Genomic DNA, 11,969 nt, shown 5'->3' on the forward strand with positions numbered 1-11,969 from the left:
GATTCTAAATATCACATTATAGCTTGCATCCAAATATAATGTCACATTTGACCTCTGACCTCACTTTTACATTTCACATCTGCCTTTCTTTTAAGTTGGCCCCAAAATGTGTTTCATATTTAAAGAGTATTTAAAGAGTATTGTCAAGAGAAAAAGAATGAGCTGCACAGTTAGTTATAAATATACTGCAGTACTGCACTAATATTTGTCTTTATTAATAGTTAATGATGTCCCTTTATTTACAAATTAGTACATATTATCCATGACATACTCCTACATGATGTTTGAGTAATCAAAGTTAACATTTGCAATGATGCCCTTATCTGATTTTTGCTGCACTACAAATCTTCTTAAAAAGAACAAAGAAAACCAAACGAATGTATACCAAACTCCATACTATTCAGTTAAAACTAAATACTGCTGTAAGCTGTCAACTCTCACAAAGTTGCGTTGGCCCTTTAACACGTTGAGCTGATGACGCCACCGGACGTTCAACAAGCAGCACAACAAGGAAGTCTTCAGAGTCCACAGTTCAACTCTTCTAGCTTTGACAGCAAATGTTGTCGTAGAACAGGTAAGCAGAGCTAAAAGCTGTGTGAAAACATAACAGTTTATTCTGTCGCCGGCATAAATAGCTTTGCGACTAACAATAGCTTCAGTGACTGAACATGGCAGCTGTAGCCGCTAGTTTCACTTTCCAGTTAGCAAAGTGACAGCGTGCTGTACATGAACTTTAGGTTAACTACGCAGTAAAAAAAAGTGAGCTGCTGTGACGCTTATTGTCAGACTAAGGAATATGTTCTGTGTGGCTAATTTAAAAACAGCAGCACGACATTTTGGTCCTTAAAATTATGTGAAGGCCGGGCTTCCTGTAAGGTAGCTACGAGCAGTGCTATGTAGGCCATAATCACTGACACGACAGGCTCATACTCGATAGCAGCTATCGCATTTTAAACACAAAGTCACCACTTTAAAGCTGTCTCTGCTCATAACTGCTAAACTATAACTAATCTCTAACTATCTGTCAAACTAAGCTATATAATTATAATTTAAAGAAAAAGTAGCGAGTACAGATTCCTTTATACTGCAGGCTTGCCTCCTCCTGATTTCCTCGTTTTGCTTTTTCTTCCATGTTTACAGGTTTAAAAGTGACAGTTTAAAACTTTATTAACACGTTATTGCAAAACAGAAACCGTGACATGTGTCGATAATAGCTGCTTCATATGCCACTTGTAATAGACAGACGTGAAACTTTATGCTCTTTTGTGTACATCCCAGTACTGTACTTGTTTACCTGCATGGTGGGGCCATGTGTGCAGCTGTACTACTGCAGTAACTGTCACAGCTGTACTTTGTTATTAATATTGTTGCCGTATATAATATTGTGTAGTTGTCCTTGATATTTGATTCTTCCATTATTGTTTGATTTGTGTTAATGTCATAAAGCAGTACCATAACATAATTCCATCATTTTGGAGCATTTCTGAAGACAAAGTCGATATGAAATATGAAGTCCTCACAGTTGAAAAGCTGGAACAAGCAAAGCTTTGGCATTGTTTTGACAGACAAATAAAACACGATTCTCTATTTTTGTTTAGGATGCCTGGTGAAAGAGTGGAGGAGAGGACGTTGGAGGTGTCGAAGGTGCCTGTAGGAGTGGATGAGGAGCTTCTGTCTTTATATTTTGAGAACAAGCGGCGCTCTGGTGGAGGTCCACTTGTATCTGTGGTGAAGGATGGCGACCGCGCCATAGTCGTGTTTGAAGATGCAGCAGGCAAGTCACTGTGAACAGACAGTCATTTGTTTCTTGTCTTTTTTTCCAAATTTCTTACATAAAGGATTTTTTCACCTATAGTCCCCTTAAAAAGGACCAAACTTAGTCCAAAGTGGGCTAAGAGAAAAGGGACTTTCCCTTCATATTTTGAGTGATTTGAAAACAAGAGTTTTATTTCTGAGCTTTCAGACTTTTACTGCTTCGGATTATAGATTAGATTAAAGCTTTAGATTAATTAGCTGTGGTTAATCACAGCTAATTCATAATTTTAAAAAACGGGCAATTACTTTTTGACAAAGGATCAGGTAGGTTTAGATAACTTTTCTGAATTAATCAATGAAATCATCATTTAAAAACTGTGTTTTGTACTTACTCAGTTTATCTTTATCTAATATTAAAATGTGTTCAATCATCTGAATCATAAAAGTGTGACAAAACACTAGGAAATGAGGAAAGGGGGCAAACACATTTTCAAACCACTGTATACTCAGAGCTACTTAGGCAGCAGAGGAAATAACTAGTAGATTAAGCTATACTGAACATAATGACTTAATACAGTTCTGCTTTGTAATCATTAGTACCAGTTGGATACAAAACAGTTCATAATAAGCTCCATATCAACAGCAAAATCCTGCTACTACAACTATGTTAGTAGTAATACAATCCCGATTCCAAAACAGTGGGGGTGAATGAATGCTGTGATCTGCAAATCTGTTCACAGAAGAACACAGAAAACATATCAAATGTTTGAACTGAGAAAATGTACTTTTTTTTAAAGAAAATTATAGGCGAATCAAGGGAGTTCTGGAAAAAAAGGGACCACAGCAACACATCTCAAAAAAGCCTGGACATGTTACAGTGTAGGATTTCCTCTTCTTTTAACGAAGTTAAAAACAAAGGCTGCAAGAACATTTTGGACTTAATTAGGTTTATTTGCAGTGACATGATTGTATTTCAAAAGAGAGGCAGTTTCTCAGAAGCAACGATATGCAGAGGTTCACCAGTCTGCAAAAAACTGCTTCTACAAATTGTGGTTTAATTGTAATCCACAGTTTGTAAAATTGCAATATCTAATCACCTTATTCACATAATATCATTAAAAGAAGGCCATCCAAGATTGATTTTCTCACATATTTCAGAAAAATCAATCTTGGATGTCTGTGATCTTCAGGCCCTCATTCAGCACTGCATTAAAAACAGGCATGAGTCTGTCATGGGAATCCCCCCATGGTCTCTTTCAGGGATTCCAGAAGTCACCATCTTCTCGTGGCCAAAGGTCATATAAAATCGACTGAGAGAAAACTGTCCTGTGGTCAGATGAATCACGCTTTGAAATACGTTTTAGAAAACACAGATGCTTCCTCCAGAGAGAGACCATCAGAATCTTTATCTGTGCCCCGTTAAAAGGCTGCGTCTCTGATGGTGTGGGGATGCATCATACCCATGGGTTTGCAGCTGAAAGTTATGTAGAGATTTCACATCTATTATTTCATTTAGACGTCTTTTTCAGGGGAGGCCTTTATAATTTCACTAAGATAACAGCAGCATGGCTTTGTGCTGAACTGGCCTGCCTGCTGTCCTGACCTTTCACCTTCTTAAAGCATTTGGAGCATCATGAAACAAAACTGTGACATAGCTGTTAGCTGCTAAAATCCTATATCAGATAAGAGTGGGAGAACAATCCTCTCCCCAAAGTCCAACTGCTGAGGCATGTTGCTGACATCAAATTCAAAATCAGGCGATATTTTTCTTTAAATTGTACATTTTCTGTGTGTGAACAACACAGAGCTGAGCTGATTATTTGTATTAATTAACGATAGATATTTCTTTTCACTCAATTCAAAACTTCACCTTGGACCCCAAACAGGCTCGAGCTGTCCACGTATCACTGTGCTGGCCGATGGCTTTCCTCTGCAGTGCCATTTTTAGGTTGGCACAGGACACAGCATATTGTCCAGAGCATGTATTCACAGACTTGAACTGCTGCCTTAGAAATATTCTATCATGGAGTGCAAGCGTAGAAGTGATTTAGATTGTGTGGTCACTCTTCCTTATAAAAAATTGGTACAGACCTGTCTCAGCACTGCTGCACTACGGTCTTTTTCCCTTTGCTAAATGTCCGAGTACTGTGATGATCGCTTGGGTAGAAATGTGAGTAAATCTCTAATCAGTTTGACCACAAATATTATCCCCGTTTCATTAACTCAGTATCATTAGGTGCTATATTTCTCTGCCCTATTTGTAGTCTAATTTCTGTAAGTACCAATAAACTTAGATAATATATCTGTGTAGAAACAACTTAAGCATGCAGTGCAGCACCACTGTCAACACTTAAATAGTCTCCCAGAGTTAGGATGGAGAGAATCATCTTGATGCTGTGTAAGACAAAATGTCATCCTGCAAATTTGTTGAAGACTTGGTTAAAAAACGCTGGCCTGTATAATGACCTGTGATAACCTGACTGTTTAAAAACTTGTAAACATTTCTTTTTATAGTAAGAAGCACTTGAGTAGAACCAAAACCTTGTTGTGTTCAAAAGAACATTTTAATTTTAGACAACAGATATAGACGGTGCCGAATATTTACTGTATACTAATTCTTTTCTTTCCGCTCCACTCATTTTTAGTCGCAGCCCGAGTGCTGTCTAAAGGGCACCACGTTCTGCATAATGCTGAGCTGAGTGTGAGAAAGCCTGCCTCAAAGGACCCGCGCAAACTCCTGCTGCGGGGGATCAACCCCAACACCAACACAGAGATGATAGAGCTCTACGTGGAGAACACAATGGGACTGGAAGACTACAACCTGTATCCCTCACCGGGGAGAGATCTGATCGTCATTCAATTCCACGAACCGCTCGCAACAGGTCGACTGAATGCATATCTTTAATTTTTCTTAAAAACAAAGAGTTGATTTAGACCTTTGTGGTCTCCAGATAGTAAATCTTAATGACTTTGGTCCATGGATTCTTTGGGTTTTGTAGTGGCAGGCCGCTTGTGAAATAATTCAAATTCTACATGATGAATTGGTGCAGTGTAGTAGTCCTGACTGAAATATGTTGTTCATATTACAGATTTCCAAACACTTAGCACACAAATCTCTAAGAGGACACTTGATGGGGCTCAAGTAACCGTGGAACAGGTTGAACAACCCGACTCAATCTTAGTGGAGAATCTGCACCCTGGAACCACTCCGGACCACGTCACTTTGTACTTTGAGAGCAGTCGCGGCGGGAACCAGGACGTAAAGGAGGTCATCGTGCTGTCAGAGAATACAGCAAAGGTGTCCTTCTGTAACTATGAATGTAAGTTTTACACACTGTAACCTTTAAAACTTGTCTGCTTTGTTTTCTGAAAATGTTTGTTTTTCCTTGAACAGCTGTGGATGCTGTCCTGGCTCTCTCACACAAACTTGAGGGTGCTGCGCTCTCAGTGAAGCCCTACTTCGATTTTCTTGTACCTGTAGAAAGTAAAACATCGCAAGAGGTGGAGACAAGCCAAGACACAACTGAGAACTCTGAGGAGGTGAATGATATTGAGATGCAGACGAGTCCTCCCACGGCAGCCAGTTCCAGCAATCCTCCAAGTGAAATGGCTTTGGAGTCCGTTGCTGCTCCACCTCCTCTACCAACAAAGGTAGAGGAGGTGGAGGTAGAGGAGGTGAAAGAAGGGGAGGCAGAGGAAGTAATGGAGGAACAAAGCGATGATTCAGATACAATAACATGTCATATTGCTCTCACAGACCCAGGGAAACATGCTTTGTTTCAGCATAGTACCATTCAAAGGGACATCAAGAACACGAACCCGAATGTTATTATCCAAACTAAAGACGATGGTGTTTACATTGAAGGACCTGATAGAGCACAGGCAGAGCAGGTTAAACAAACCATCATGGACTTTCTCTGTAACATAGCAGAGGCTCATTTCACCCTTGAGCTGGAAAAGGCTCAATTTCTTGCCAGAAAAGATGTAAAGGAACGGCTTCTACAAGCCACGACACAAAGTGGCTCCTCTACTCTGTACACCGTATCAGACTCTAATATTACCGTAACGTCTCTAACCCAAGACTCGGCTAAAAAGGCGTGCAGCTTTTTAAAATCCCAAGTGTGTTACTTCAGCATGCCGATGGACCAGGAAAATGAGTGCATGCTGAATTGCAGAGAGTGGTCAGAGTTCCTGCAGACTCTGAGTTTCTGCTCTGTAAAGGTGTCAGAACGAGGAGGGAATATTGATGTTTGGACTCTGACGGGGATGGAGAATGAGAAGCAGGCTGCCATCATGCAGTTTCTGACTACACCCATTGAAAGGGAGACGGTCATCCCTATGGAGCCGGGCATGCTGAAGTACATTCAGATCCACTGTCATCAGCTCTTGGTTGACATGGACCAAGTGTCTATTTTTCCACTAGAGGCTGAGGATAATTGTGGCTTAAAGGTGTGTATCAGAATCGCATGTAAAGGCTTCATGACTGTAGTGGTGTAAACGTCATTAAAGTCAGAGTGTTTATAAATTATATTTTTACGTGTGTGTGGGTGTACCTGACAGATCCACGGCCACGTTGTTGCTTGCCAAATGGCAGAGGAGGTGCTGCAAGGTGTAGTTTCTTCAATCTGCACTAGAACCATCACAGTAAACACTCCAGGAGTGGCCCGGTTTTTAGATGAAAAGGAGTGTCAGAGCATTCTGAATGAGATGGAGGCAAAGTTTTGTGTCTACATCAGCCCCAAATATGTGCCCTGGAAGCCCCTGCCTCACCAGGTAATGATGGAAGAAATTAAGCTTGTTTCTGTAATCTTATGTGTTTTTCTGTGCTTTTAAAGTAAACTGCTTCCTCTTATCTTGACAGATTTGTAGGTGGTTGTTTCTGATTTTTATACCTCAAGGCTTGACTTTAGTTTTAGTAGTAGTCGTCGTTTCCCACATTGCTGGAATAATGTTCTAGTTATGCAAAAATATACAGAATAGGACAACACTGAATAGGTAGTGTAAAAGACTAAGTCAACCATGAAACATGAAATCCAAATGACAGAAAATGTAACCAATATGAGGTGAGCAGAGATCTATAAAATAATGAAACAGAATAAGAGTAAATCAACAAAAGATTTAAAATATAAGACGTCTGCAGATAGAAATGATTAATTAATAAAAGGGCAGTAAGAAAATGTTGACAGTGGATGCATAATCTGTTTTTGCAGCTGATCCATGGAGGGCTTACAATACAAATAAAATCTGTTCAGTGTTTTGCTGGCAGGCTGTTCAGTTCTACCAGACCAGAAGTGATGTGTTGTCGTTCTTTACAGCTTTTAAAAAAGGCTGAAAATAAGCAGCCCTATATCCTGTGAGTTACAATAGTCCAGCTGAGAATGATAAATAGATGTAAGCAGGTTTAAATCCAGTAAATCTTTGGGGGATAAAAAAAATTTAATGATAGCTCTTGGCTGGTAAAAGCTGCCCTTCACAACAGATCAACCCATAGAATTTGAAGATATATTTAAGATTTTAAGATTGTTTACGCTTGCTCTGGAATTTTTAACTAAAATGTCCAGATATACAAAACTACTCATATAGTGCGTTTTCTTACTAAGGATGTCTTTTGAAGTTGTAAGTCGTTTAACATTAAGTTGGAACTAAATCATGAAAATGTTTTATTTATTCCAGGACATCTTTGAAGCTGCGTGGCAGATGATGTTTCACAAAAACTTCCCGAAAATGTCTGCGCAGGAGTTGAAGTCAGATTCAATGCAAATTGATGCTTCAGATGGAGGTAGCATCTTTGGTTTCTTTGCAGGTATCTGTCAGTTCTACGCAGCTTAAACTGTGCATTTAACTCTTTGCAGGTCTTTTAGAGGAGGCGAAGAAAATCGTCTCGGCTATTGATGAGAGACTGGTGCACAGTGTGCCCACTTCAGACCAGCAGGAAAACATGGATAACGTAGACCTGTACACGGCGTCAGATGACCCAAGCAGCCTGATGGACCAGGACTCCGATGTGACAGCTGTTGACTCAGATCAGAACACTGCGAGCGGCTTATTCTTCAATAATGGAGCTCTGGGCCATTCTAGCAATCTGGAGGAAGAGGCCCAGCTGTCTTTAGCTATCCAGTACTCCATGGAGTCGAGCCACTGGACCCCGGAGGACGAAGAGGAGCAGCTGCAGAAAGCCTTGGAGTTGTCCAGGAATATGAGCCAAAAAGAAAGCTCTTCTAATGGGGCTGATGAGACACCCCAGGTGCACCAGCCAAAGAAGGCTAATATCAATATTCCCCTGAAAGATGCAATCGAAGCAGCCAACACCATCCAGTTATTTGTGTTTGCAGGCTATAACTGTGACTTGATTCGGGTGGACATAGCCTTTGGTAAGAAGGTGAGCCAGAGACAGGTTGAGGAGAAAATAGAGCACAGGAACTTGAGGAATATGTCAGAGTACTACAAGACATGTCTGGACGTTATCAAGAGGAAACATGCAGTTGAGATCCAGATTCAAGGGACCATAATCACCGTATCTGGTTTCAAAGACTTTGTGATGGGAGCTGTGTGTGATGTTAAGCTGCTTCTGGAGAAAATCTCCAATTCTGTACCAGAACGGGAAATCCTGAATACTGTGCAGTGGTTGCGGCACGACCCAATCTCCTCCGTCACTGCTCCTTATTCTCCCGAAGCCACAGTGTTCATTGAGAATGCCTTTAGAAAGAAGCTGAAGAAGGTTGACATCTTGCTAGACAATCAGCCGCACACAATCAACTTTGAGAAGATGCAAGAACACAACATCGCTTCGGGGAAATCAGCGCAGATCTCCAGGAAGTTGCTCGAATTAGACGATTTAGGTGACAGTGTACCAGGTAAAGTGGGATTTATTAAGCCTTTTGTGGAATGATGCTGCGTGTGGGGCCGTGAAAGAGACAAAATCCAGAAAATGATTAGCAAGTCAAAAATGTCATCAGCTATCTTATGCTATATCACACAACAGGCCACATGATTTTTCATATAACTTCATTAAAGGTGCTGCAGTAGCACAAATATTGTGTGAGGTCTGGTTCAGTGACTCCAGTTAGCTGAGGTTAAGCCCAGCAAACAGCTACACCAACACACCAATAATTGAAGCTTTAACAGTATCCAAATGGACAGTTGTTATAAAACTGTCCATTTGGATACTATAGAGACAGAACTTTTTAACGCAGCAGTGTTACAGATTTATCTGCTTTTGCAGCCAGACTCATTTTTGGCCATTAGAGGAATGTTGGCTTCGGTATTTAGCCCTTGAAGTTGTCTGTGAGGAATATTAGGTGTATTTGTAGTTAGCTCCGCTGTGTTTTTTCAGATTAGCACACAGTCAGAAGTATTAGCATTGTGTACCTGCCTGAAATAAACTATTAAAACATAAAACAAAGTAAAGTATGTAATAAAGAAAGACATTTTCATATCAACAGCTGAGTGGGGAGACTTAGGGAAATGTATATAATTGTAACTACTTATTACGTCCACCAAGGTAAACAGCATAGCTCGAAAACTTAAGAATGAATTCTGATAAAACTTTGTATGGGTGTAGAGTGGGGTCATGTTAGCAATCTGTTAAAATTAGGCTTATTTCCACCAAGGTCTTCAAGGTCAACTTCATGATTTATTAGTCAGAAATAAACTAAAAGCCTTAAGACTTAGAAGTTATTATTCTTATAAACGTGGTGTGTATTTTCAACATTGTCACTAGATTAATCCGAAGGTCAAAATGATAATAATGCTGTATAGAGCTATTTAAAACTGTGGTTCTTATTGCTGCTGTTTATATTGACAGCATATGGAATGATATATGGGGATTCTAAATATCACATTACTTTGGACCTCTGACCTTATCTTCAAAGTCATGAAAGCTCAAACATTCAAAAAACAATCTCTTTACCTTTAAAGCTCTGCTTAAAATTGTCCTGTCTTTGTTTGTGGTATAATTAAAAAAGAACAAAGAAAACAATAAATATATACAAAATAAACTGATCCCTTCAAAGTAAAATACCGCCAAAGAGAGCGAGCTGCCTTGGTGGAGGCTTGCACTTCTTGTCATTGATGTATGTTAGTTAGTTTTTCCACTTGCATCAGTTTTGCAGCTCCCTGTTTATTTTATTAAATAATACGAATCATTTAAAAAACTGAAATAATGCTTACTAAATCATTTGTTTAACAGAAGACGACTACTCCGTGCTATCAAACTTCCCTGAAGCAACCAAAGTGGACGAGGAATCTGATGAATTCCAGAACGTGGTGAAGCAATTCTACGAGACCATTCAGGAATACCACAGCAAAATCCGAATCATACAGGTGAAACGATGAGCTCTGTCTCTTTTGCAGCAGCTGACTGTGGCTTCAGTGGTGACTACAATCATTTTTGTTTGGTTTGCAGGTTGAGAAGCTCATGAACAAGCTGTTGTACAATCAGTACAAGCTTAAGAAGGCCAGCGTATTGCAGAGCGCCACCTACCCGCAGATCGAGCGCACCCTGTACCACGGCACGAGCGAGAGCAGCGTCAAGGAGATATGCGTCCATGGCTTCAACAGAAGCTTCTGTGGAAAGAATGGTACGCTGGCTTTCTTTGTCTTGTTTACATCAGGTTTTGTCACATCTTCTGATGTTCTGGTTTCTCCACGCAGCCACCGTCTACGGTCAGGGGGTCTATTTTGCTGTGAACTCGGCTCTATCTGTCCAGGATCAGTATTCCCCGCCAAACGCGGATGGATACAAGTTTATTTTTGTGTCCAAAGTTCTAACGGGAGACTACACCAAAGGCTGCCATTCGATAAAGACGGCCCCGCTGAAGGAGACAGGAGATATCCCCCTCAGATACGACAGCGTGACTGATAACATTACCAAGCCGTCGATGTTTGTCATTTTCAACGACACACAAGCTTTTCCAGAATATCTCATCACATGCCAGAGAATCCACCGCTGAGGAGAATGGATTAGACGCCGGCGATGAAATTTAGAGAGAGCAGACTGCTGATGCTTTAATGTTTCTGCCTTCAGTTTAAAAAATCTATTTTGGTTTATAAAGGGCTAAGGTGTAATCATTTGATCAGCCGTGATCAAACCCATGAAGTGCTTCTCTGTTGATCGTTTCCCCTCTTTGATTTCCTCACTATGTTGTAATGTTATTAAAAGGAATCAAGCGACTGAACCCAACAAGCCAGTTTTCATTCAGTAACCTTAAACATGCCCTTTCAGCACATTTACAGCTCATTGTGCCGTGGCTTTACATAGACAGCACTTATTGCGTGACATTTGACTTGTAATAGTCGATTTGGTTCTCACTGCCATCACTCCTACACGCCAGTTAATATTAGCCTGGCTTTTCCTCTGTTAATGTCATTGTATTCCTATAAGTGGAAGACAAGTTTTTGCTGACAGTACTACATGCACCCCTGTCTGCCTGCTTCTGTCAGTATGAGGTTATTGTGAATGAGTCACATCTGATAGTACAAGAATATGACTCCTATTTAGTTTTAAGTTTGGGTTAAGTTATTTGAGTTTCTCCCTAAAGTTTTTCTTTCTTTCTTTTGGCTGTGCAAGAATAAAACTTAAGTGTGGTAAAAATAAGAGCAAAAAAAAGAAAAGTAGAGGTGTGTCGTCCACTGCTCTACAGCTGGACGCCAGTGATCTTCACGTACAGGTGGGCTTGGGTTGAAAACATTTATTCTTTGTCAAATTAAAGATAAATCTGTCTTGTTTTGAGTCTCGTGATCTATGTTCTGTCTTAAAACTTTAAAGCCGTATATCCATCGCAGCTGTTGCACACGGCACGGACTGTGTGCTGTTGTTTTTCTGAACCAAAATGATCTGTGAGCTCCAGTATGTGTGTTGCACAACATGTGATAGTTCTTGATTGTCTTCTCTCTACTGCTGATCCTTGTTTAATGAAGTGAGCACAGACAGCCTGATTTTAATTACAGTGCCTTCATTTTTCCAAGTGCTCTCATAAGAAGTCCATCCATTCATCCATTCTCTTCTGCTTATCCTTATCTGATCAAGTCTTGGATTTTAATTAAATCCTGGAAAGTTTTGGCCCTGGGTTTTTGCTGTGTTTAATTTAGACTTACAGTTACTACAAAAGTCTTTTGTTTTTAGCATCATGTTTGTTGTTTTTAATGAAGAATATTTAGTTTTAAGAGAACTCCACTTCATTTATATGAAAAATAAAACTTTAAATGAGAAAGCG

The 11,969-nt window shown here is 40.0% G+C and overlaps 1 protein-coding gene across 1 annotated transcript; it reads left to right on the forward strand.

Annotated features, from left to right (window-relative positions):
* Positions 1–478: 478 nt before the first annotated feature.
* Positions 479–11,969, forward strand: parp10 (poly(ADP-ribose) polymerase family member 10). Its single transcript, XM_085446264.1, has 11 exons — positions 479–574; positions 1,599–1,774; positions 4,401–4,637; positions 4,845–5,075; positions 5,150–6,204; positions 6,316–6,528; positions 7,429–7,534; positions 7,608–8,609; positions 9,944–10,077; positions 10,160–10,334; positions 10,408–11,969. The coding sequence occupies exons 2-11, from the start codon at positions 1,600–1,602 to the stop codon at positions 10,704–10,706; spliced, it is 3,627 nt and encodes a 1,208-aa protein (XP_085302390.1). The 5' UTR covers positions 479–574; position 1,599; the 3' UTR covers positions 10,707–11,969.

Source organism: Copadichromis virginalis, linkage group LG22, assembly GCF_057382275.1.
Source record: "Copadichromis virginalis isolate Kocher_CV1m ecotype Utaka linkage group LG22, C_Virginalis_male_GT1.1, whole genome shotgun sequence".
NCBI lineage: Eukaryota > Metazoa > Chordata > Actinopteri > Cichliformes > Cichlidae > Copadichromis > Copadichromis virginalis.

Excerpts from the sequence above, each read along its gene's own strand:
- parp10 (XM_085446264.1), top strand. The coding sequence starts at position 1,600 with ATGCCTGGTGAAAGAGTGGAGGAGAGGACGTTGGAGGTGTCGAAGGTG. Across the intron at positions 5,076-5,149 it reads GTCCTTCTGTAACTATGAAT|CTGTGGATGCTGTCCTGGCT; the intron begins GTAAGTTTTACA and ends TTCCTTGAACAG. Across the intron at positions 10,078-10,159 it reads GCAAAATCCGAATCATACAG|GTTGAGAAGCTCATGAACAA; the intron begins GTGAAACGATGA and ends TTTGGTTTGCAG.